Genomic DNA, 25,136 nt, shown 5'->3' with positions numbered 1-25,136 from the left:
TATTATCCCCATTTTACAGAAGAAATGCTAAGAAAATCTCAGACTTGCCTTACTGAGATAGCTTTATTATTGTCCCAAAGAGACATGTAGATTTTTTGCATGACCAACAGTACAGGGAAGATTTGGTTTTCCACACTGTACCGCCCTTATGAAGTGGGAGCCTTCAGACAACAGATAACAGGCTGAAGATCTCCTACGTCTCCTTTGGTGGGAACGGATATGAATGCATATCCCCAGGGTTACAAAGCAGAAATTTCTTTTGAGTTCTCATTTAATACTTCGTCTTAAAAATATGCCAGTTTTTCATTCTATTGTGAAATGTATATTCTTAATTGCTTTAATATAAAAATTTGTGGAGTGTTTTATTTTCCGCTCTGCTTTTCAAATGAAAATGGTTATTCCCGGAAGATTTCCCATGTTTATCCTGGGGTGTTTTTCATGTCCCCTGGTCCATTGCACAAGATATCACTAGCCTTTGGAAAAGACCTACAACCATAGCCAGCTGCTTAAGAGTTACACATAGACATAGAACCAGACCTGAAATACACACCTGTGGGTGACGTGAGGCCATGTGAGTGATGGGCTCTAGCGCCGGATAGACCTGAGTCCTGGTCTCACTTCTCCTTCACTTGGGCAGTTGATATAGCTTCACTGACTTTCAGAGTCCTCATCTGTAAAATAGGAATAATGTTTGTCCTCCACTTTAGGAAATAAAGTCAAGGTCATTGGCTCCCTTGGCCGCCTCTGACTCTCATGTGGACCTTTCTTGCTGGGTATCCTCAGAAAACTTGTAAAGAAAAGTGGCCACTGTTAAAGGCTGCTAAAAATGTAGAACATAGATTCCACCACTGGGAAAGGATTGCTCTATTCTGTGGCCCTTTAACCAGCAGGCGGCATCCTGTTGAACAGGCTAAAGCCTGGCTTCCAGCCTCTCGGGAGCTGTTCCAGCTTCGGTGTTTCTCTTGCAGGCGTCTGCAACGTGGACCATCAGAACAAAGCTGGCTACACCGCCGTGATGATCACTCCCCTGGCTTCTGCAGAGACCGATGAAGACATGGCTGTGGTCTGGAAGCTCTTACGAGAAGGAAATGTGAACATCCAAGCTGCTCAGGTAGGAGGTGTGAACACGATCTCCTCTTTAATGAACACGGGCACCTCCCAGTTTTATCCTGCCACTGGGGTGAGAAACTCCATGCAGATCCATGTAGAGTTTTTAACCCGAGAAGTCTGGGCCCTCCAAATGGCATCTGTCCAAAGACTGGACATTCAGTTTCCTCAGAGCCTCCTGAGGCCCAGACAGGCTGGGACAGAGGTCATGAGCTTGTAATCTATGTCCCCGTCTGAAACTGGGTAAATTCCATCTGGGTCTGACTCCTCAAACTGAATGCTCCCACAGTTAGCACCTTGAGAAGGCGTTCGCTAGTTGTGTAGAAAGCCCCTGCAGGAGATCCACCTCGATCATAAATTACAAAGCAGTTCAGAGGGTTGGGATGTCTCTGTTCAGCTTCTGGGCCCTTCTACTAGAGAACACAGAGTAAGGGTGTGGCTCTTAGCCAGTAGACAAAGCTCCATATGGAACAGTGGGTATTCCTCGAAAGGCCACTTATCCATCTTTGACCAATAGAAGAACAAGTAGAGTGCATTCCACTCTCCATTTCCTCCTAGAGTGATCATCAGCGTAGCCTAACTCTCAAGAACTGTAGAGGGTCTGAGATTTTACTCTACCTTAAAGCTAACAAGTGTCATGGATGCTGGCAGATGACCCAGGACTCTTGTGCAAGAGACAAAGGACAGTGTGTTACTCACAGCAGTAACAGTAGTCAGAGCATTGGTATTTATACCAGTTCCCCAAGTCCCAATTCCCACTTCCCACAGGGCGGTGCGAGGAGGGCCAGATCCCTGCACACAGAGTGGATCGTGTTACTGGGGAGGAACCCTGAGCTTAGGGAACCTGAATCTTTCATACTGGATAGTAAATGCGTCTGCCCTCTGTTCTGGAGGGGACACTGTCTCTAAGTTCCAACGATGTTCATTGTACATTCATCCTTAAAAAGGTAGTCTAGAACAAAAGGTCAGATATTGCCTGACTCACAAAATATGCAGAAAGCCAAGAGACCCATAGAAAATTGTCTCCCAACAACCTATTTAAATCTGCTCACCATCCCGACCCCAAAGTGATTGCAGACAGTAGCCTAACCTGATGGCAAAGTCTCTTTGCACACGTCACATACTAGCAATTCTATTGGTGGCAAGAAACAGACATTTGTAGCTTACTCTCTAGTTTTCAAAGTATCTTCACCCACCTACTCCGTAGGACTCAGTAAAGCTGTTTTCATTTTAAATAATATGTTTTCCATAAACATATCAAATCTTTTTTTTCTAAATTGGTCCTCTTGAAGGGGGAATGCTCACTAATGATCAAAATCAGTGCCCTTCTTATAGAGGAGAAACCAATGCTCTAGGAGAGTAAGGGACCCATCCCAGGTCACCAAGAGAGGGATGGGAATTCATAGTGCAGCTGCACCCTTCAGCACCCTCTGGGGGCTTTACGTATGAGGGGAGCTGCAGGTACCAGGTTAAATAGGAGTGAGCTGGGAGGCCAGGAGTCTCCTGGGCTAAACTACTTATTTCTCTCTGTATCTCCAGGGTCAGCGCTGCACCGGGCCATAGCAGTGCTCTGTAAATGGTTGTTGAATTAAATTGTATGGAACCAGACCAGGAGGGAGGGGGCCCCAAGTCAGGCAGGGGGCAGACAGGAAGACATCTGCATATGTCATCTGGCTTTAATACCGCTCGAAGAGAGGGGTCTGGAGGGAAACCTACGGTCTGGTTAGTACAGTAAACAAGCATTACCTCAGGGCTGAGCATAAGCAAACCAAAGAGCAAACAAGCGTCTCTGGAAAGATCTGTCTGGGTTCCAGAGAAATGGGGAACCAGGACACCTAACGATACATTCGCACGTCCCAGGCGATGGTCAGACATCATCTCTAACGCTCATAAATCCAATAATAGCTAAAGTGTACACAGCATCTGTGCCGCGCTCAGGCCTCACACCAGCCCCAGAAGGCAGGTAATATCGTTAAGCATTCCTGCTTTACCAGATCAGGAAGAGTCACCAAGAGGTTAACTTGTCCAGATTCACATAAGTACAGAATGCGGCAAAGCCAGGATTTTTCTGATTGCAACCCCCTTTTTTTCTCTAAGCCCCAGCCTTGCGGGCAGGGAAGCATAATCCATCAGTGACTGCAGATTGGAGCTTTAATCAGTGAACACATCAGACAACATATTTTACGTGTAAGACACTGTGGTCAGAGCCACAGGGGATCTGAGAGGAAAGAAACCAGTCCTTACCTATTCTCACATCCTTACAAAGCCCGACAGTCAGAGAGACACGCCTGACCTGCCTGGAACCCAGGAGAGAAAGAACCACGAGGGCAAAGTATATAATCAAGTCGTATAAGAGGACTATGTATATACAGGAAAATTCAGGAAAAATGATGATCAATTTGTAATCAGAAAAGTTACTGCCACACATTTTTATATTTATGCCCTTTATCTCATTTGATTTTCACAAAAGCCCTGTGAGGTATAGAGGATGGATCATAATTATTTTAATTTTTAAGAAAGAAAGACCAAGGTTCAGGGACACGAAGTGACGTGGCCAGGATCACGCACCAGGAAACAGCAGAACCAGAGCTTGGTCTTACTTTCTGACTCTAATCCATTGCCATGTACATTGATGATTACAGGGATGTGAAAGATTGTTGTCAATGGCTATGGATTAGAAATGACCACAGGACCATGTAAACAGAGAGCTTCTTGAGAAAAGAGGGTTCTGGGTATCATTCAGCTGAAAATACCAGAGGTGTTCAGAGCAGCCCAAGACTTCCTGTAGGAAGTTAGGCTGGGGCGGGGAGTCAGAAACCATGGTCCTGAAGTATTCAACCCTTCGTTTATTCCATCATTCAGCACTTACCAGCATGTACTTGGTGCTAGGCACTGGCGAGACAGAGATGAAAAAGACTTAGTTCCTGCCATCAAAGATGTCACAGTCTATGAGAAAGAGAGGTTGACAGGTTGAAATGCCAAGTGGTAAATGCTGTGTTATGAACCCTGCGCCTGGGGTGTTAGTAGAGGGCTTTAGAGAGGATGCAGCATTTGACTAGCGTCTTGGAAGAGGAGTAGAAGTTTACCAGGCCGAGGAGGATGTGTCCCTTACCACAGAGATTCAGGTCAACTGTCATTTTCCAGAGAAGTCTCTCCTGATTACACCCAGGCTGCGGAGGGGGTCCTCCCCATCAGCCCCAGCCTCACCACACCCCTGCTCTCCGTGTGCAGGGAGGCCAGACTGCGCTGATGCTGGGAGTCAGCCACGACAGGGAGGACATGGTCCAAGCGCTACTGAGCTGCCAGGCAGATGTCAACCTGCAGGACCATGATGGATCGTCAGCCCTCATGCTGGCCTGTCGCCATGGCAACGTCGGCATGGTCCGGCTGCTCCTGGCACACCCGGCCTGTGACAGCAGCCTGACTGACAAGGTGAGACTTATAGGCGATTAACAAGTGGGTGTTTCACTTCCCTTCCTGAAAAGTACCTTGCCAGCCAGCAAAATTCAAGGAACCACATGGCAGTAGGAACAGAATTGACCTCCGAAGGCTGTTGTTGGATTTAGATGAGATGACCCATGTAAATGCTGCGAGACTTGGAGCTGAGAAACCCCAAACCCTAGCCTTTCACACCATTCTGAGGGATTGTGCTCAGGCCTGGTCTTGGCCCTGAACCACATCTGGTCATGGCAACAACAGCACGTGGGCTTTTGAGGCAGCAGCTTGAGTAGGGAAGCTATGCTGTCCATGGGGCTCCCAGAGGCTGGATGAAGGAACCAAGTACAAATTGTGTCCACCTTTGGACAGTGACCTACCTTACGGAGTGGCCCATTTCATCAAGCCACCCTGCTTGAAGTTGCATTGCCAGATACATGCTTCTTGTAAGGTGATGGCGTTGATGGCGATGATGGTGATGATGGTGGTGGTCGTGGTGGTGACAGTGATGGGATAACAATAGTAATAAAAGCTAACCTGTATCATGTGCTGGCTTGGTGCCAGGTACTGTACCAAGCAGTTACCACGGACTCTCTAGTTTAAATCCCACAACAATCCTATTAGGCTGACTCTGTTGATGCCACCCATTTGCTCCTGGGGGAACCGAGGCCCTGCGTGGTTAAGTAACATACTCAAGATCACACAGCTAGTGGAACCAGCTCCGTCAAAGTCCTAAGAGCACTCACAGGAACTAACTCTTTCCATGCATTACCTCACGAATCCTCTCAGTAATCCAGTGAGGTAGATACTGCCATCCCCCTTTTGTATTGATAAGGAAGCAGAGGCCTAGAGCGTTTATATAGCTGTCATAAGGTCACAAGCTGCTGATTCTTGAAGCAAGAATTCGAGCCCAGGTCTGACTTAATGCTGACACTATAATTTAACACTTTAAACAGACTTCTCTGTACTTTCTTAACATCCACACTTCAAAAGGAACAAAGGCCTGAGGGGGGAAAGAGAGCCCCCTCCCCGCCCAGGGACAGCCCCTCTTACCAGGCCACATCTGAAAATGCCCTGCCACTGTTCCATCACTGATTCAAGCTGCTGGGTCCCTTGCACCACACCCAGGCAGCAGGCACCCAGGCCCAGTATCTTCAGGTCCCACGAACTCCAGCTCTGCCCAAAGCCATTTCTGTGATCATTAGAGAGCACAGACCCTCTTGAAATGCCTGTGGGAACAGTGGTGGGCTCTGGAAATAAGAGCCTCCTTTTCCAAATGTGATACAGTCAGATAAAGGCTCTATGTTAATGAGCTCCCTGCAGGGTCACCCTGGGGCAGAAGGAGCTGGCCCCTTAATCTGGAACAGGCCCAGGGCCCTCTTAGGAGTGACCAGTGCAGTTGGCCAGGGGAGGCCTGAGAGGGCAGGCCTGTGGGACGGGGGGCAGGAGCTTTGCAAGTCCCTGGTTAGCGGGGGTCATCAGGCAGTGAGACTGAGAGAGTCTCCTGCCCCAGATTAGAGAGCTCAGTAGCTGCTTTCAGTAGGTGGACGTAGGGCTCTGCTGAACTTCGGACAAATCGAGTGATTGTTAGAAGCATGGACTTTAGAATTAAACACTCATGAGTTTGAAACAGGGCTCCGTGGCTGTGTGCCTTTGGGCAGGTCACTTAACCACTCTGAGCCTCTGCATGCTCGTCTGTAAATGAGGATAGTAATAGACCAGACCTAAATACGGTAGCGTTTGTAAAGCCCCTATTTGACATCTAGGAGGTACTCAGTTGATGGCAACTGTTATTGTTGGGAATAGGTGACCCATGATAGCAAATACGAAGCAGCCACAGCACGAATGAGTAGGGACCTGGGCATTTGCAGGAAGCGTCTGGAGGGAGTAGGGAGGATGAAGTTCTGGAGGTAGAGGAGCCATTCAGAGGAGGCTGGAGCCCCAAGGGAGAAGTACTCCCATTTGGGAGTGATTTCGCCCTCTAGGGGAGATTCAGCAGTGTCTGGAGACATTTGTATCTGTCATAAGTATGTGTGGGGGCAGTCCTGGCATCTAGTGGGTAGAGGCTGGGGAAGCTGCTAAACATCCTACGAAGTACAGGAACAGTGAAGAATTACAGGTTATCTGGCCCAACATGGCAGTAGTGCCTCAGCTGAGAAACCCTGGTGTAGGTGAGTGCTGAAATCCAGGTGGGATGAAATGCTGTCCCAGTCAAGTGCTGGATCAGGAAGAGCCAGACAGGGGTTGAGGACAGGCAGGTTGCACTTCGGGGCAGCCTGAGAAGAAGGAACTAGGCAGCTAAAGCGGAGATGGCAGCGGAAGCCTGTCTTAGGGGAAGGTGGAGAGGGTTAGGGGATGCCCAGTGAGCACAGGGGTGCCCAAGCGATACAGGTGGCAGGCCCACAGAAGTTTCTAGACCCTGCTCACGGCCCAATCACCTGCTGCCTGCTGGGGACAGGGTTGACTCAGGAGTCACACCCAAATTTCCCAAAGGTGACTTGGGTGAAGAGTTTCAGTGGGAGATGGGGACCGCTGACTGGGTCTTGGCAAGCACCAAGCCCTGTGCCTCCAGCTTTGCATTGAAGGGTGGAGTCCAGCCCGTATCATGATCACCATCTCGTTTCAACGTTCACTTTCCTACGGAGACTTAGGCGCTCCCTTGGAAAACCGCAAGAGAAATCATGTCCTGAGATTGGTTTCTCTCATCCTACCAACACGTAAAGGTTGCTATAAATGCAGAACCTCCAGAACAGCCAGCAAGGCACCTTTCCCACGTTTAGAAGGTAATTCGGGAAATCGGTCACCCAGCCTACTGGGACCCCCAGAGTGACGAGGACGAGGAGGTGGTGGTGAGACCTGAGCCCTGGCCCCCAAGGCTTACCCTTTGAAGGACTTGTTTGGGCAGTGACTCCAAAGCATGCATCAAAGTGAAAGCTTCTTGAAAGCATAGACTATGCCTTGCTCACCTTTGCCTGATATGTAGTGGCTTCTTGGTGAATTTTTGTCACATTGAGAGATAACCCCCTACCACACACACACACACACACACACACACACACACACACACACAAGGTGTGCTGGCTGCCTGACACCTTCGGGCTCTCTGGGCCTGCAGTGCTGCCGAGCAGGGACTTGCCGTGCTTGGCTTCCACCAGAGCTGCGTGCCGTGGGCTTGTTCCCAGGGCTCGGGCAGAGGCATCTCAGGGACACACCCTCCCTAGGTGGTCTCTCTGGCCACACTTTCTGAAATGAATGGGGCCCCCGCTTTCCACGTCTGTAGTTGAAGAGCCCACAGATGCAGGCTGTCATCTCCAGGTGGGCCCTGTTCAAAGGTGCACGTGTCCCCTGGGACTGGTCCTGTGGCTCTTTCCCATAATAACGTTAATCACACTGTCTCCTTGTTTACGTGGAGCGTCAGGGTTGACAAAGTGCAGCAGGGGACAGGCCTAAATAAACCCAGGCCCCTCCGGTGGGGCTTTCACAAGAATCTGCTGTGGAAAATCTTTGCTTTCTTCCAGACTTGGCCAATCTAAGAACATACTCATTAGGATTTAGGTGGCTCAGGTTCTTCATCAACTTGAAATGAATCCTCTGTTATCCTCCAGCATTCCCTCTTTCAACAGTGCTTATTGAGGGCTGACCAGACCGCAGGCACGGGGCCAGGGGCTGGGCCAGCAGAGCAGGCCAGATCCAGCGTCTGACCTTGTGGAGACTGAGATTTATCAAATAACCCCACAAATACCAACTTACAAAGATGGGTAAAAGGCGGGTACGAGGAATCACGAGGCCTTTTCAGGGAAAGAACTTCATCTGTTTTGTGAAGCCTGTCTGCTGAAATGCCACTTCCTTCCTCTCCGCACCCCCTGCCCTCCCCCCGTATACACGGGGTGGTCATCCTGTCCCCTGAGCTCACTCTGTTCCTTTGCTGGCTTGTTTGGCCTTTGGCCGTACATTATAGTTATTTACGTGTGTGTGGAGCCCCGATGGCAGCTGGACTCCATCCTGGAGCACAGAGAAGAGACTGAAGGGTTTTTAGCTGAGCGTGAACACGTCCCACCTGCTTCTTTGGAGTTTCCACATTTTAGAAAGTAATTTCCCCCATCTGCAGTAGAGTAGAGAACACTCTAGTGGGGTCTTGGGTGGCCCCCATGTGTCAAACCCATTCATATTTATACAGCAAAATGTAAAAGTACTGATACTTAAATGGGCTGAGTAAGGACCAGAGATAACCTCAGGTTTTGCCTCAAAATGAGTTGCCAGAAAAGTGGTTTTCAGAGCTGTTTAGATTTCAGAATTCTGGGTTCGGGATTGAGCCCTCGGAGCTCAGCGTCCACTGCATCGTGGCGGCCCTTCCCCTCATCTCTGGGTAGAGAATGGTTGGTGATGCCTGCTGAGAGCCGCTCTGCTTGCAGCTTCTTTAGACGGCGGAATGGGCAGCTTCTTGCACAGCAGCCATGGTGAGAAAAGCAGCATGGTATCACGCATCAGGAAGTAAAAATGAGTGTGTCCTTCTGGGCTGCAAGCCCACTTCAAAGAGTTGGTCCCTAGGAAATAGTTAGGAATGGGAGGATGCTTTCTGCACTAAGTTTATGGTGGTGAAGACTTGGAAACAACCTAAATCTCCAATAAAAGGAAAAGAGTTCCGTAAATAATGGAATATTATACAGCCAGTAAGAAAAGTCTATACGTCCTGATGACTATGTAAGAGCAGGGAAAGTCTTATAGCATATCATGGCGAGTTAAAAATAAAAGTACATTCAGAATTGATATACATTATCATTCCTCTATTTAAAAACCAACAACACATTTGCACAGGAGAAAAGACTGGAGGGAAACTTACCGAAATCCTAACTCTCATTTAGGTCTGTGTAATGGAATAATGGAAGAGTTGTTTTCATTCCTCTGTTTTCCATTTTTTTTAAAAAAGTATTAAAAACCAAGCAACACTTCATTATTTTCATTGGCACAGATTTCCCAGGAGTGAATGATGTTTCCGTGGAAGGGGGCCCATTTCTCTGATCCTCATGCCATTTGAGTTTCCTCCTCTCCTCTGTGAATGCTGGGAATAGACTTCTATGTCCCATGCGTACCCCTTGCTCCCAACTCACCCTTCCTTTCTGCGGTGGGAGGCAAATGGGATAAAAATTTGTTTTTCCTTTTCTTTCTCCCGTGTAGGCTGGCCGAACAGCTTTGTCCATCGTTCTGAAATCGCCCGCCCATGTGGAAATTGCAGGGCTGCTACGGGCCCACGCAAAGCAGGGCAGGTCCCTGGGGCCGTAGGGGCTGCGGAAGAGCTGGCAGCAGGGAACAGAAGGGGCCTTCTCTGTACTCGTCCCTCGCCCTTGGAGAGGGCACGGGTCATAGCCAGGGGGCCGCCTCGCAAGAGAAGAAACTATGTCAAATATGCACATACATTCCTCTTGTATAATTCTGCTCATTAGGATGCTTTGTAGTTTTTGCCTTAGGCCAAGCCCCAAAACTGCAGGCTGCAGAGGGGTGCAAGGTACAGAGTGCATTGGTGTTGGCTAAAAAATCCCGACTATCTTCAGCCTCGAGTTCCTCGTGACTCTACCCTTTGTAGCACCGTGCAGAGAGCAGGCAGGCAGGAGCACAGTAGCAAAGCAATACTTTTCACATGGAATTTTAAAGTGCGCCATCTTTCTGTTTTTTAATCAATTATATATGAAGATATCCCATTGAATATGCATGTCTAGAGAGGAGGGGGTGGGGAAGGGGTGGGATTTAAGCAGCTTCCCTGGCAGTCATTCTCTGGAGGACCCTAGGAGAATCACCACGCAGGCAGGTGAAACTGAACAAACCCCTCTGGGGCCTTTGTTTAGTTGGCGTTTACAGAGAAATCTGAAACTCAGACGAGGTAGGAAGAAGCACATGGGCATCAATGCCAGGTATACAGTCTTGACCATTTCCGAGTCAACAAGTGGCTCTACTTTGCTCTAGGAAATTGGAATTAATCAGGAAGTTATCCAATCCAGTGAAGCACACCACATATATCTAGGCAGCGTCCAGTTACGTCAGCTCTTCTGAATCTGTGAAAGAAACAGATGAATCAGAGTGAGCATACTTCTTGGGATGGGTTATTATCATCCAGAAGCCACCACTTTTCCTTTGTAGCAGTACCCATGGACTCACGGTAATCCTGGCTCCTTTCCCCTCCACCCTTATGAGCGGACTATGAGCCCTCATGTGGCTCTGAGATTTCTGAGGCTCCTAGCTCTGCAGAACTTGTCAGCCTGCAGCAGGAATGTGGAAGCTGGGCTGGGCAGCGCCCGCTCTGCACTGACATATCTGTCTACTGGAAAGTTAGTTCTTAAACTTCCGCAGTCCCAGGGGCCCACATGTGCATGGCTTTATCTATGAATTTGTTCTCTCTTAAAAATCTCTTATGCAAAAAAATCCCTCTTGTATAAAAAGGAAAGACATCAAAGCTGGGTGAGCCTCACACTGGTAATTCAAAAGCTTGAGTTCTCATTTGACTCAGATATCAATTTGCTTGGTGCCCCTTGGGTGAGTCATGGAACCTCTCTGGGCCCCAATTTCACCATCTCTAAAAATGGAAATCATCATACAACCTTCGTCCTGGGGGTGCTGGGCAAGGAACAGCTGATGGAAGTTTTGGAATCCAATTTGTAATCCATAAAGACTGTCTGCTGAAATGGCACAGCAAACTTCAGTACAACTTTGTGATTCATGAGAGAGGCTCTAAGTCCCAGAGCGGGACATTGATGTGTGACGGTGTTGCTCAGAGAGAATGGAGCAAATAATGATCTAAAATGCTTTCAATGGGTTTATTTTGATCTCAAAGCACATTTTAAGAGCAGAACCCCACATTAATAAATGTTCTAGTCCAGTGCTTCTCAAACTTTGATGTGCATACAAATCACCTGGAGAGCTTGTTAGAACGCAGTCAGTCTGCGAGGGAAGGGAGCTGGAGAGTCTACAGTTCTAACCAGTTCCCAGGGGACGCTGACGCTGCAGGGCCACACCACACATGCAGGAGCAAGACTCTGGCCTATCCTGACCGTTTATATATTAAAATGCTGCCTCTCGATATTCTGTCTCAAAGTTTCTTTGCATTTCTCTGCTCTCAGCTCTTGGGAATTTGCAATTATTGCAAATTATTTTCTACTGTGGTTCTGCAGAGAGCATTAAGGGGGTCCGTGTCCTGTGTTGCCAATTTAGGGTCTATCTCTGCATCTCGTGTTAGGGTGGCAAATTTTATTTGGTCATATTTTTAAAAATTATGTCATTTGAGTCCAGCTATTAAAAACTGCTTATTGACCAGAGAAGGCAAACTGCTTTTCCTAGAGTTTGAAGCCATTGAGTCATTATCAGAAAGACTTCTCCACCCTTTCTGAGATTTTAAATAAGTTTCTTTTCATGTTGAGTTTGGACCGTGAATACATGATCTCATCACTTAACCGTTCCATTCCATTGGAATGTCTGAGCCCAGAGCATGGTGAGATGAACAAGCACCGCCTGCCTCCCTGTCATTGTCACTGCTCTAGAATTCATTCCACAAATATCTGCTGAAACCGGCCCGGTGCCTGACACTGTTCCCAGCACTGGCTTTTGGAAAGCAGCTGTGGTCCCCCTCTAGAAAACCAGTGTCTAAGGTTACCATGATCCCTATCCCAGGCTTTCCAGGACTTTAAGCCAAGGTTCCACTGATTAATACATTTATCAAGTGTCTGACAGCACAGCCTCCAAGCAACATAAGTCAGGCTCACTGGAGACAGGAATTAAGCTCAGGCCTGGGGAGAGACCCACAGATATTTTAGCTTCCCTCACTGCCTGCAAGGGAGCTTATAATCTGCTTTGGAAGACAGGACACATGTGCTAATAGTAAAGAATAAAACCAGACAACATAGTTTATTCCACAAGTATTTCTGGAGTACCCACTGTGTGCAAGTGCTGGGCTTGAATTAGAGACATCATAGTGACACAGTTCAGACGGCCACTTCATCTACTTGGGGAAACAGAATGGTGAGAAGGAAGCCTAGAACACTCCAGGGGTACCAATAAAGGGCACTAGAGCGGGTCTTAGGAAGTCAAGGGAGGCTTCTAGAGAAAGAGGGGTCTAATTGAAAATGTAAAGATTAGTGGATGTTACCCAGAAAAGAGTACTGAGAGGTGAGGAGAGGACAGAGTGTGACAGGCAGAGAGACCAGTGTTGCCAAGCCTGAAAGATTTGAGAGCCGGCATTTGGGGACCTTCATTCAGTTTGATAGAACTGCCATGTAGGGTTTGAGAGGGACGCTGAGATCAAAGGGTGGGTTTGGAAGAGATGAGACTGAAAATACCTGAGGACCAGATCAAAAAGGGCCCGAAATCTGTGATAAGTCTTTGTTCTAAAGGCAATGAAAGTCTACTGATTTATGATTGAGAAATTCATTCACCTAACCTTCATTTAACACAGATTTGTCAGGTACTTACTCCCTTCCAAGTCCTGTGTTTGGGGCTGGGGACATGCTGGTAGGCAAGTTAGGCACAGAACTCACAGTTTAGCAGAGAAGAAAGACAAACAAGTCCTCTTGGCCCAGAATGATGCACATTGCAACTGGGAAAGTACAAGGTGTGATGGGCACACACATGTGGGACCCTCAGCCTAGTTGGAAGTTAGGGAGGGAGTCGAGGAAGGCTTCCTGAGGAATGTTTAAGCTATCTGAAGGATGACTAGGCATTAGCCAGGCAAAGAGGAGCTGAGGAAGCATGCATAAAGCCTCAAGACAAGGGAGAACACTGACTTGGGGCATAAGAAGAACTCCAGTCTTCCTGGAGTAGAAAAAAGGAAGGATGGCAAGATGAGACCAGAGAGAAAGCCACTGTAACAAGACTTGAAGGAAATAGGAACATAGTAAGCGATGCTCAGATTTACATTTCAGAAAGAACACTAGAGTTTTGGGGGGCATGAGTGACATTTATTCAACAAACATCTGTGGACTATCTATTCTGGGTCCTAGGCTCCAGAGTTCATGGTTTGGTGGAGGAGACAGACGTAGGCTGACATCAGCTATGCGATAGGATGAATAATGGAAGTCTGAGTCGTGCTGCAGAGACTGACTCGGCCAGAGGGAGTCAGGGAAGCCTCCAGAGGAGGTGGCTTTTGAGCTAAGCCAGCAGGATGCATAGGAGTTTGCCCAGGCATTCTAGATAGAACAGCAGGTGTAAAGATGTGGAGTGTGAAAGAGCACGGCCTGCTCTTTCAGAGTCATTTCACGATGACTTTGGTTTAGGGTGCACAGGAGAATGACTGGAGAGGATATTTGAGAAGAAGGTCGGTAGACACATCTCACTTGTTGACATGTATGTTGACATTAGGGATTTGAACTTGAGGGGGAATCACAGAGTCCTTGGAGAATCTGAAGCTCTCTTTGGAAAAATGCACATATGTGCCAAATATGCATGTAATCTCAGGGATTCAGAAATCTGCAGTTAAAATCTCACTGCTCTGGGCATTGGGGAGCCACTGAAGAATTTCTAAACTGTGGAGCCACATGATCAGATTTGCACTTTAAAATGATCACAGGGGGAGAGTGGAAAGAGACTAGAGGTGAACAGACCTGCTAAAAGTTCTCATAAGACAGGAGGTATAAAGCTGTAAGGGCCGTTCGTCCTGGTGTCAGTAGGGATAAAGAATAGGGCCCTATGGGAAAGGCATAAGGAGTGGACATGGGCCAGGATGTGATGACAAACTGGATGGTGGAGAAGGGTCTAAAATGAGTGACAGGAAAATGGTGGTGTCACTGTCCCTAATATCTGTTCTTCCCATCATCCTTAGTAATAGAATCTCCAACTTTTAGCTGGACACATCACCACCCATAATAGAAACTCCATCTCCCAGCCTCCCTTACATCTTGATGTGACCACGTAACTAAGTTCTGGCTAATGAGACGTGAGTGAAGTGATGTGTGCAAACTCTGGCTCCTGCATTTAAAGCGAAGGGAAATGCATTTCTCCCTTCCCACTGGCTGGAACGCGGTAGCGATAAATCTTGATCCATGAAGATGAGGCCAGCTCTCTAGGGATCATATAATAACAAGTCAGAAAGAGCTTAGGCCCCCAGCACTGTAAAGCCGTCGAATCTGCCCCTGGTTGTTTATTCCCCGTTTGATATGTGAGCAAGAAATAATTCTTTAGCTTGTTTACACCATTGCACATTTGGGATCTCTGTTGCAGGAGGAGCTGGACAAATGCACTCAGCATCCCATGACAGTCTCAAGGGTTGAAAGCTGAGGTTATATGGGCTGGGAGAAAATATTTGCAAATGATGTGACCCACAAGGGCTTAATTTCTAAAATATACAAATAGCTCATACAACTCAATAACAAAAAACAAAAAACCCAATTGAAAAATGGGCAGAAGACCTAAATAGATTTTTCTCCAAAGAAGACATACAGATGGCCAATACGGACATGTTAAGATGTTCATCATTGCTAATTATTAGAGAAATGCAAATCAAAACTACAATGAGGTACCACCTCACACTGGTCAGAATGGCCATCATTAAAAAGTCTACAAATAACAAATGCTGGAGAGGGTGTGGAGAAAAGGGAACCCTCCTACACTGTGGGTGGGAATATAAATTGGTGCAGCCACTGTGGAGAACAGTATGGAGGTTCCTCAAAAAACTAAAAATAGAGTTGCCATATGATCCAGCAATCCCAATCCTGGGCATATATCCAGACAAAACTATAATTCAAAAAGATGCGTGCACCCCTATGTTCATAGCAGCATTATTTACAATAGCCAAGACATGGAAGCAACCTAAATGTACACTGACAGGTGAATGGATAAAGAAGATGTGGTATATATGTGTATGTGTGTATATATATATATAGATATATATATACACACACACAATGGAATACTACTCAGGCATAGAAAAGAATGAAATAATGCCATATGCAGCAACATGGATGGACCTAGAGATTATCATACTAAGCGAAGTAAGTCAGAAAGAGAAAGAAAAATACCATATGATATCACTTATATGTGGAATCTAAAATATGACACAAATGAAACTATCTAAGAAACAGAAACAGACTCACACACATAGGGAACAGATTTGTGGTTGCCAAGGGGGAGGGGGTGGGGGAGGGAAGGATTGAGAGTTTGGGATTAGCAGGTGCAATCTATTACATATAGGATGCATAAACAACAAGATCCTACTGTATAGCCCAAGGAACTACATTCAATATCTTGTGATAAACCATAATGGAAAAGAATATGAAAAAGAATACATATATGTATAACTGAATCACTTTGCCGTACAGCAGAAATTAACACAACATTGTAAATCAACTATGCTTCAATAAAATGAAAAAATACAAATAAATGAAGCTGAGGTTAGTGGATTTCAGGGGGAAAAGCTCAGGAAGGCCTTCAGAAGCAGCATCCCCTCAATGGCTAAGTATAATGGATATGTCCTCAAGATACAGGCCCCTGTTCCATGCCCGCAGTGAAAACACCCCACCCACAGTCTTGCAGGTGAGGCCCGATATCACTATAGCAGATTCCTAAACACAGGCTCTGGGCCACAGGGCAGCCAGTCCTTAAGCAAGACAGTGCCTGTGAACTGGCCTGGTATGGAAATATGGGCAAGACCACTGAATTATCTGAGAAACTTGAATGAAGAAACATGTAGAGTTTTATCTACTAGTAGAAGGTCATGTGAGGGAGTGAGAAGAGAGAGAAGCTGTGAAGTGGAGTGAAGTAGGAGGACAGGTAGAATCTGCACGCACAGAGGTCAAGCCCGGCAACAAGTATGAGCAACAGGGAGCTACGAGTAGAGAAAAGTTGGAGAGCAAAGTCTATCAAGTAGACAGCTGTGGATTGTCTTCCAGGTCCTCCTGTCCTAGGAACCTCCCCTTCCCAGCCCCATCCGGCATCCACACGACTGCAGCAGAAGCAGCCACGTCCCTACGTGAAATCTTGGCCCCTGGCCACTGAAGGATGGACAGTGGAACTGACTGGGCCAATCAGACCTTCTCCAAGGGATTTTGGAGCTGGGATTTAGGAGAGAGATTCAGTCTCCTTCTGGGTGTCTGGCTTATAACATGTTCATCTCCGAAGCTGCTGGTGGCCAGGGTCAGCCTTGTGCACTGAGGAGCAAAAGTGACTCTTCAGCCAGAAAGACTGAAACAGACTTCCTGGCTTCACCAGAGCAACGCTTGTTCCTTCCTAAGACCCCAGTAGATAACTACCCTACTTGCTTTCTTTCCCAGTCTCCCCTCGGAGCTGTGTAGCATGGTGGGAGGCGAGCAAGACCGTGGTGTCTGGAATTGGCTGTCTCTGGTGCTGAAGCCCAGCTAGACCACTTGGCCACTCAGGCTCCTGATCTGTGAACTGGGGGATAATAGTTCCCCCTCTGTTCTTGTAAGAGGTTAATTAGATTAGGCATCCATTTAACGCTTGGCACCAGTGACAGAACTCAATATACAGAAGAGTACTTCCCCTTTCCGCTGGCCATTTGATCTTTTCCTCTAGACCTGGCCCCATAAAAATAGAAGCTTGTCTTCACTGAGTACTTAGAAATACCCAGGCATCAGTCTTAAGGGTGTTGTATGAAATCATTTACTCTCACAATAAGCCTTTAAAGTTGGCATTAATATTATCCTTGCTGAATATATGAAGAAACTGAAGCACAGAGAGGTTAAGTAACTCATCCAAGGCCACACAGCTACTAAATGGCAGATCTGGGATTCCAAGCAGTAGATTTGGCTCTGTGACTCCACTCCACCACCTGCCATACATCTGGAGCTCTCTTTGCTCCCTTGCCAGTGACCCAGGCTGGGGACGAGTGCCCAACAGCAGGGGTAAACACTGCTGAGGGAACAGAGCTGCTTCAGGGACCCAGCATTCAGTCAGTGGCTGACCTGCAGGTCCTGCTGGGTGGGCCCAAGACAGAGGAGACAAACAGGCAGAGCGTTTCGGACTGGAACAGCTGAGGGATCAGGACTCCCAGGCACTCAGCATTCCTGGGGAAGAAAGCAGCCTTCTGTGCAGGGTACAGATAGTCTGAACCCACACTGCCTCAATTGCCCCCTCAGTAGGGAAATCCCTATGATTCCAAATCAGTTCCTTCACCCACTGTCCCATCCCAGAGAGAGATGGTCCTGGAACAGAGGAGCCCAGCCGGTGATGCAGGGGGTCCTACCTGCCTTCCTCTCCGCCTCAACTCCACATCCAGACTCAGTGAAGTCCTCGGTGAAGCAAACAGAACCACCCTACTGTTGAGTAGGGAGCGGGGAAATATTCTTCAATCCTCATTGCCTTAGAAGTGAGGAAATTTCCACTCTTCTCCCCAGAAGGGAAAGCTATGAGAAGAAACTAGATACCCTCCCTCCACTGTCATTGCAGTCAGATCCGGAGCAGGATGGGAGCAAGCCCAGGCCCTGTCTGTGCTCTGCCTGCCCACAGAGAGGATGCACGCAGGTCTGCTTTCCACCCCGCTGCTGGCTCAGCAGGACAGGCCTGGCCATGCCTCATTAGGGGACTGAGATTCTGATCACCAACTCCAGTGTGTGGGGTTTTCCCCTCATCCAAGCCATTCTTGCAAACCAGCTGGGCGTCCTACCTTTCAACTTAATTCTGACATTATGTACCTGGAAACAGCATCAGATTCCACAAGTTAAGGGCTCAGTCCCACAAGACTGCCCTGCACTTCAGCTGCCAATCACAAGCCCAAGTTGGCACCTGTGCTTTTGATGGACAGGTTATAGATTAGAGTTTCCCATGACCTCCTCCTTGGGTTCGATTAATTTGCTAGAGCAGCTCACAGAACTCAGAGAAACACTTACTTACTAGGTCACGGGTTTATCATAAAAGGATATAACTCAGGAACAGCCAGATGGAAGAGACTTGTAGGGTAAGGTGTGGGAAAAGGGGGCGGAGCTTCCTCATCCTCTCAGAGCGTGCAACTCTGCATTTCCACGTGTTCACCAACAGGAAAGCTCTCTGAACCCTGGACCTTGGGTTTTTAGGGAGGCTTCACTACACAGCCATGACTCATTAAATCACTGGCCACTGGTTATTGATCTCAATCTCCAGCCCATCTCGCCTCCTTGGAGGTCAGAGGAGTGAGACTGAAAGTTCCAACCCTTTAATCCCATGGTTGGTTCTTCTGGCAATCAGTCCCCAACCTTAGGTGCTGTCCCAGGTCAGTCATCAACATAACAAAAGACACCTTTATGGCTCTCATCGCTTAGGAGATTCCAAGGGTTTTAGGAGCTCTGTGCCAGAAACAGGACAAAATTCAAATATATATTTCTTATTATTAATCACAATATCACAGGGACACTGCAGGGGGCACTGCGGCTCTGCCTGTGACCAGAGTGAACCTGTGATTCTGGGCTCAGGTGTGAGATACTCGCTGTGTACACTTAAGCCACGTCCTTCTTTCCAGCTGTGATCAGTAATAAAGTTGACATTTCTGGTGTCTCATCTCCCAGTGGTTTCCCAGCTTTGGAAATGAGTAAAGTAACGGTATTTATTGTCCCTGAACTCCTCCCCCAAGTCCCCCACACTCCCTGGTCAGCACATTGATCTTGTGGATGAGGCCCAGCCTGGTCTTATTGGTGAAATGGGGTGGAAAAGAGGGGTTGGGGGCTACAGGCAGATGAAGGAATCTTGCCTGAAGGGGGCACTGCCAGACCCAAAGGATGTCTGAGCCTGCAGTGATACTAGTCGCTTCTGTTGAACAACTCCAGGGGGCGCCATCTCGCTGTATTCTAGTGAACATCACCTTCTGCTGTTGTGTTCCAGGAGCTGCCATTCACAGATGGCACAATGGTGTCCCCGATAGGGTTGGAACAGGGTGCCCTGGGTCAGGGTGAGGTAGGACAGGACCTCACTGGGGGGGAATTTGGGGCATCCAGGTCTCATGGTTCAGAGGTCTGGTCAGGCAGGCAGGTGGACGGACACGTAAGTAAATAAGACCATACCAAGGGGCAAGGTGTGGACACCAGAAGCCCATCGAGGAATCAAGAGGAGGGAGTCAGTGGTCCAAGGAGAGGCCCAGACAGGGATCAAGGAGGGCAACAATTCAGGATGGCACTATTATAAAGCCACCCGAGTGCCACCCCCAATCGACACGATCTAGGCTTAAAAGCACTCCCAGCCCAGCAGGGAGCAGATATGGGACCGGAGGGATCAGCTCAGCCAGGGGCTCTCTGCCATCTCCTGGTGGCCCCAGGCACTTCTTGGTCTGTGGCAGCATAATTGCAATCGCTGCCTCCACTTTCGTGTGGCCCTCTTCTCCCTGTGTGTGTCTTCACATCATCGTCCTTCTGTGCATGTCTATCTCTGCGTCCAGATATCTTCTTTTAGGACTTCCCTGGTGGCACAGTGGTTAAGAATCTGCCTGCCAATGCAGGGGACACGGGTTCAAGCCCTGGTCCGGGAATATCCCACATGTCGCAGAGCTATTAAGCCCGTGTGCCACAACTGCTGAGCCTGTGCTTTAGAGCCCGTGAGCCACAACTACTGAGCCCGTGTGCCACAACTACTGAAGCTCATGTGCCTAGAGCCTGTGCTATGGAACAAGAGAAGCCACCGCAATGAGAAGCCCGCGCACAGCAACGAAGACTAGCCCCCGCTCGCCACAACTAGGGAAAGCCCAGACCAGCAACAAGGATGCAATGCAGCCAAAAATAAACAAATAAATAAATTTATAAACAAAACACAACAAATTTCTTCTTTTACAAGGATGCCAGTCATATTGGATTAGGGGCCCCCCTAAGTACCTTATTTTAACTGGATTACCTCTGTAAAGACTATTTCCAAATAAGGTCACATTCTGAAGTACTAGGGGTTAGGACTTCAATATATTTTTACCGCGGGAAAGGGGGACACGATTCAACACATATCACGTGCTTTTGTTCCTCTCTTCTTAAGATGCTCTTCCCTCTAGCTCTCACCCTTCCTCACAGCTAATGCCTACCTTTTCTTAAAGTTGCACCTCAGTGTAACCTCCTCTGGGAAGCCTTCTGTGACCTCTGCCCCCAGCACCACTACAGATACCCACACAGCTGGAGGGGTGATGTGCAGCCCTCGTACACTCCGCGTCAGTGCCACTCAAATTGTGGCTAGAACTTTACGGTAGTTTGACATTTTGCAATCAGTGGGCTTCTATTGTGTTTAATTTCATTTTCCAACTTATTCATTTTTATGGATGTTGTGGGTTGAATGGTGGTCCACAAAAAAGATGTCCTTGTCCTATTCCCTGGAAACCTATGAATGTGACCTTATTTGGAAAAAGAGTCTTTGCAGATGTAATTAAATTAGGATGGCAAGACGAGACCATCTTGGATTATCCAGGTGAACCCTAAATCCAATGTTGTGAGTCCTTAAAAGAGTCACACAGAGATGGAGGCAGAGTTTAAAATGATGCAACCACAAGCCAAGGAGCACCTGGAGCCACAAGAAGCTGGAAGGAGCAAGAACTATCCTCCCCTAAAGCCCCCAGAGGAATATATCCCTGCCAACATCTTGGTTTCAGACTTCTGGTCTCCAGAACTGCAAGAAAATACATTTCCGTTGATTTAAGCCACTCAATTTGGGCTAATTTGTTGTAGCAGCCAAAGAACATGAATACAATGGCATTTTACAAAAGCACTGATCCACAGTAGATCTGGTAGGAAAAATCGCTTCTTAACCACCTATTGTTTAAGAAGCGCTATTCTGCATAAAATCATTGTACATAATACAATGTACTTTATCTGTTTAAATGTCTCTCTCCCCACTAAGCTGTAGACTGAAGGCAGACAGGGTGACTCGATATTTCTTCAGCTTTTAATTCCCATCTCCTAGCTTCTGAACTCACAAATAGTAGACAATAATACATTGAATTTACATGTAGGCCCAGGCAGATCACCTACGGCCATGTGTGTTGAACACAAGACTAGGGCCTTTGTCCTACTGGACCAGAGTCCCTCAAACCCATAACCTCTTTGTCTGAAGTCCGAATGGGTTCCAGAACTCAGGGAAGGCTGAGATGACAGATGAGATTGTCACTGAATGCTGCCTTCCCCTCAAATAGCACCAGGACAACCTGTTGTTAAGACAAGACTGTGTTCATTCTTCTCTCAGTAAGACAGAGTCTTAGTAGGGTCTTGGAGAGGGGAAGGCAAAGTTGGGAGATCTACAAGGTTTTGGAGTCTGGTTTCAGAAGCTCTTTCAATGAGGGGCTTGATTAGGACTGGGTAAGGATCATGAAATAAGAGTTTGAGATTGATGGCCACAGCAAAGGAAGCAGCAAGGGTTCAAAGAATCCTGGGGAGTAAATTGTCAGTTGATGTTTTCTGTTGAAGAATTGAACAATTGAATGATCATTTCAACAGTTTTTTGGAAACTTCCAGGAATAAACAATAGTTATTTTCAACTTTCATCCTCTGGGCAAGAGTTTCCTGAAATAGTCAACTTATGTTGAAGCAGAGAGTGGAATAGGAAAGTCAGGCCAATATAAACAGTTGCTGTGTGGGTGTAGATGGTTTCAGTTCTCTTGAGTCAGGTGGCCCAACTGAGGGAGAACTCAGGGGATGCTCAGACCTGGTGGGCACAGACACCTATCAATTGCTTATCAGGATGCTAAAAAGTAATTTTGCAATGAGAAACTCCCGTCCCTCATAACCGCATAACACAATAATGTCATTTGAATGCACACTCACTGTTCTCTTGGCATTGACTTTTCGTCATTGACCCCAGGGGGAGCCCTTTGGTCTTTCTCCTCCACCTTCCACCTTCCCTCTCCTTCTGGCCCTGGCATAGCCTTGACTCAATCACGGGGCTAGACTAGGTGCTGAAAATCTGGTTAGGCTTCCCCATTTCTCCCAGAGCCCACCATGGCCAGTGTGAGCACTTGCTGGTAGGCCAGTCACATATGACTGCATGGGTGACCTTTTCCACACCCCTCTGGAAGCAGGAGACCTGCCCAGCAGCTTCCAAAGTGATTATCCTGCTGCAGACACCAGGCAAAACGAGCAGGCCTAGTGGGAGGGAATGCTGATGCGTGTCGGAAAGGTCAAGCAATGCTGGCGAGCACACAGTCTCTGGTTGGGAAAGACAGGCACGGCTGGCCCCAGACAGGAAGACCTGATCTAATTTCTAAGCAGGAAGAACATAGCTCCCTGTGACGGATCACCAGGCCTGATTTGCCTAGAAATGTATTGGGAGTGGGAGGTGAGGGATAATAACTAACATTTATTGAGGGCCTGCAAGGCATTCTTTACACATCATTTCATGGGAAAGCTCAGCATATCCTCAATCTTAGTAAATTGAATAATATTTTCAGTACTCTAAGAGAGACCTCTCTTTAAAAGAAATTTGTAGCAAATCTTCTCTAAAATGAAGGCTACATCCCCTGTTTTTGTTTTTCCTCTGGTTGACTTCTCTTTGACAAAAACTGTTATCTGAAAAAAGGCACCAGTTAGTATCTTCAGCTGAATACCTGCTACCCAGATAGATAAGGTTAAATTTGACCTCCCGGTCCCAACAACAGAAACCACAATTGTCTAATATTTTGTTTGTTAATTGTGAATAACATGAAAAGATCTGAAGGGTGAAGAGCCCATTCTCTCCAGAACCTACGTCCCATCAGCGCTTCCATTCTACTCTGTAACACTCACTAGTTTAGTACTAGCAATGAGGGCGCCCTCTAGAACAAGGAGTCTTCACAGAGGTTCTCCCCTCCTCCACCTGCTGGCAGCTTCGCCCTCGTGATTCCCTGTAGCTCAGCGTGGCTCTGCCCCTTGGCTTCTATGTCTGTTCTCCCTGGTTCTCCTCTCCAGACCCCCATGCCGGGCTCCTCTCTTTAAATCCCTTTATATAAAGATTCATCCGCGACTCTTCCTCTCTTCCTGCCTCTCCCTTAGAACACTCAGGACTTCTATGATTACTTTCATGCCAACCACTTCCATCCTGCATGTCTGCCCTGACCCCCTCGAGCTCCATTCATCCCACCTGACTTGAGTTCAGATCGTGCAGGTGCGTCTGGTGTTCTGCCCTGTTCACTGTGTCTGACACCCTGGTCCTGGCATCTGCCAGAACCCCTTCTGAGCTCATGGCATTCTACCCTAAAAGAGCCTATCAAGGGCTCCCCAGAGCCTATAGAAGTTCTCTAAACTTTAGCCTTGGATTCAAGATCCAGTGTTGTCTGGCTTCCAAACGTCTACCACCACCCTATTTGTCATACCCTCTAGCTAGAAAATACCCCTATTCTTTCCCTACATCTGAGAACTTCTTACAATTTTTCCTCAGCTATTACAATCTTTTCATGCCCAATTTCTGCATATTCAGATCTCACCTAGGGTTCTTATCTAGTCCTTTGGGTTTAAGGTTCCAAAATATCTTGGAAAGTACATATACCCCAAAAGGCCATCTCTAGTGGGTGTAATATCCTGGAAGGTCGATAGATGGCGCATGTCAGCTACCTCAGAGGAAAATCCAGGTACATTAACCGCCATTACAGAAAAAAATACCTGAGGAGTCACCTCAATATCTCAAGAAGTTAGAAAAACAGTAAAATAAACCCAAAGAAAGTAGAATAAGGAAGCAATAAAGTTAACATCAGAAAATAATGATTAAGAAAACAAAGAAACGGATTTGTAAGTCTAAAAGCTGGATTACTGAACAATATGGGTGTCGGTAGCTAGCTTTAAAGAAGAAACAGAAGGAGGGGAAAGCACAAAAACACAAAATTAGGATAAAGGGAAACTTGCCCTATATACAGAGGAAATATAGATAGGTTTGAGACTATTTTATACTATTATAATTAATATATTTGAAAACCCAAATAAAATTGATGCTCTTTTATAAAAATATATATTACCAAAATCAGATTGGAAAGAGATGGAAAACGTAAAGAAGTTAATAACATGGAAGACATTAAGAAAATTCTTCTCAAAAACTTTAGTCCCAGGGCTTCCCTGGTGGCGCAGTGGTTGAGAATCTGCCTGCCAATGCAGGGGACACGGGTTCAAGCCCTGGTCTGGGAAGATCCCACATGCCGCGGAGCAACTAGGCCCGTGAGCCACAACTACTGAGCCTGCGCGTCTGGAGCCTGTGCTCCGCAACAAGAGAGGCCGCGACAGTGAGAGGCCTGCGCACCGTGATGAAGAGTGGCCCCTGCTTGCCACAACTAGAGAAAGCCCTCGCACAGAAACGAAGACCCAACACAACCAAAAATAAATAAATAAATAAGTTTTTTTAAAAACCTCTAGTCTCAGATCCTTTCACATGTGAACCTTTCAAATATTGAGCAAACAGATATTTCTGTTGCTGTTTAAACTATTCAAGAGCAGAGACATATAGGAAACAATCTTACTTCATTTTTTAAAAGTGACAAACCATTAATCTAGTAGCCTAATAAAGACAAAGCTACAAACTAATTTTACTTGTGATTAGAAATTAAAACTTTTTAAAAAAGGGTTATAAAATATATATCTCCACATATAAATTATATGTATCAAATCAAACCTGAAATACATGAAAAGAATAACACACAAAGACCAAATGAGGTTCATTTCAGGAATCAAGAAATTAAGGATGGTTCCATATTAGGAAATTTAATAATATAA

General features: G+C 46.9%; 1 protein-coding gene and 1 long non-coding RNA gene across 2 annotated transcripts in view; one reads left to right on the top strand and one right to left on the bottom strand.

Annotated features, from left to right (window-relative positions):
- Positions 1-9,847, top strand: part of KANK4 (KN motif and ankyrin repeat domains 4) — a 36,604-nt gene extending 26,757 nt beyond the window's left edge. The window contains exons 8-10 of the mRNA XM_036837070.1: positions 969-1,111; positions 4,339-4,539; positions 9,718-9,847. Of these exons, the coding sequence (XP_036692965.1) occupies positions 969-1,111; positions 4,339-4,539; positions 9,718-9,822 (449 nt within the window). The 3' untranslated portion in view covers positions 9,823-9,847. The remainder of the gene's footprint in view (positions 1-968; positions 1,112-4,338; positions 4,540-9,717) is intronic.
- Positions 9,848-10,522: 675 nt separating this feature from the next.
- LOC118886822 overlaps positions 10,523-25,136 on the bottom strand; it is a 35,155-nt gene continuing 20,541 nt past the window's right edge. The window contains exon 4 of the long non-coding RNA XR_005017812.1: positions 10,523-10,589. This is a non-coding gene — a long non-coding RNA (uncharacterized LOC118886822). The remainder of the gene's footprint in view (positions 10,590-25,136) is intronic.

This window comes from Balaenoptera musculus, chromosome 1, assembly GCF_009873245.2.
Source record: "Balaenoptera musculus isolate JJ_BM4_2016_0621 chromosome 1, mBalMus1.pri.v3, whole genome shotgun sequence".
NCBI classification, from domain to species: Eukaryota; Metazoa; Chordata; class Mammalia; order Artiodactyla; family Balaenopteridae; genus Balaenoptera; species Balaenoptera musculus.
The sequence above is the reverse complement of the archived record's forward strand: the minus strand, read 5'-3'. Positions and strand labels throughout refer to the sequence as shown.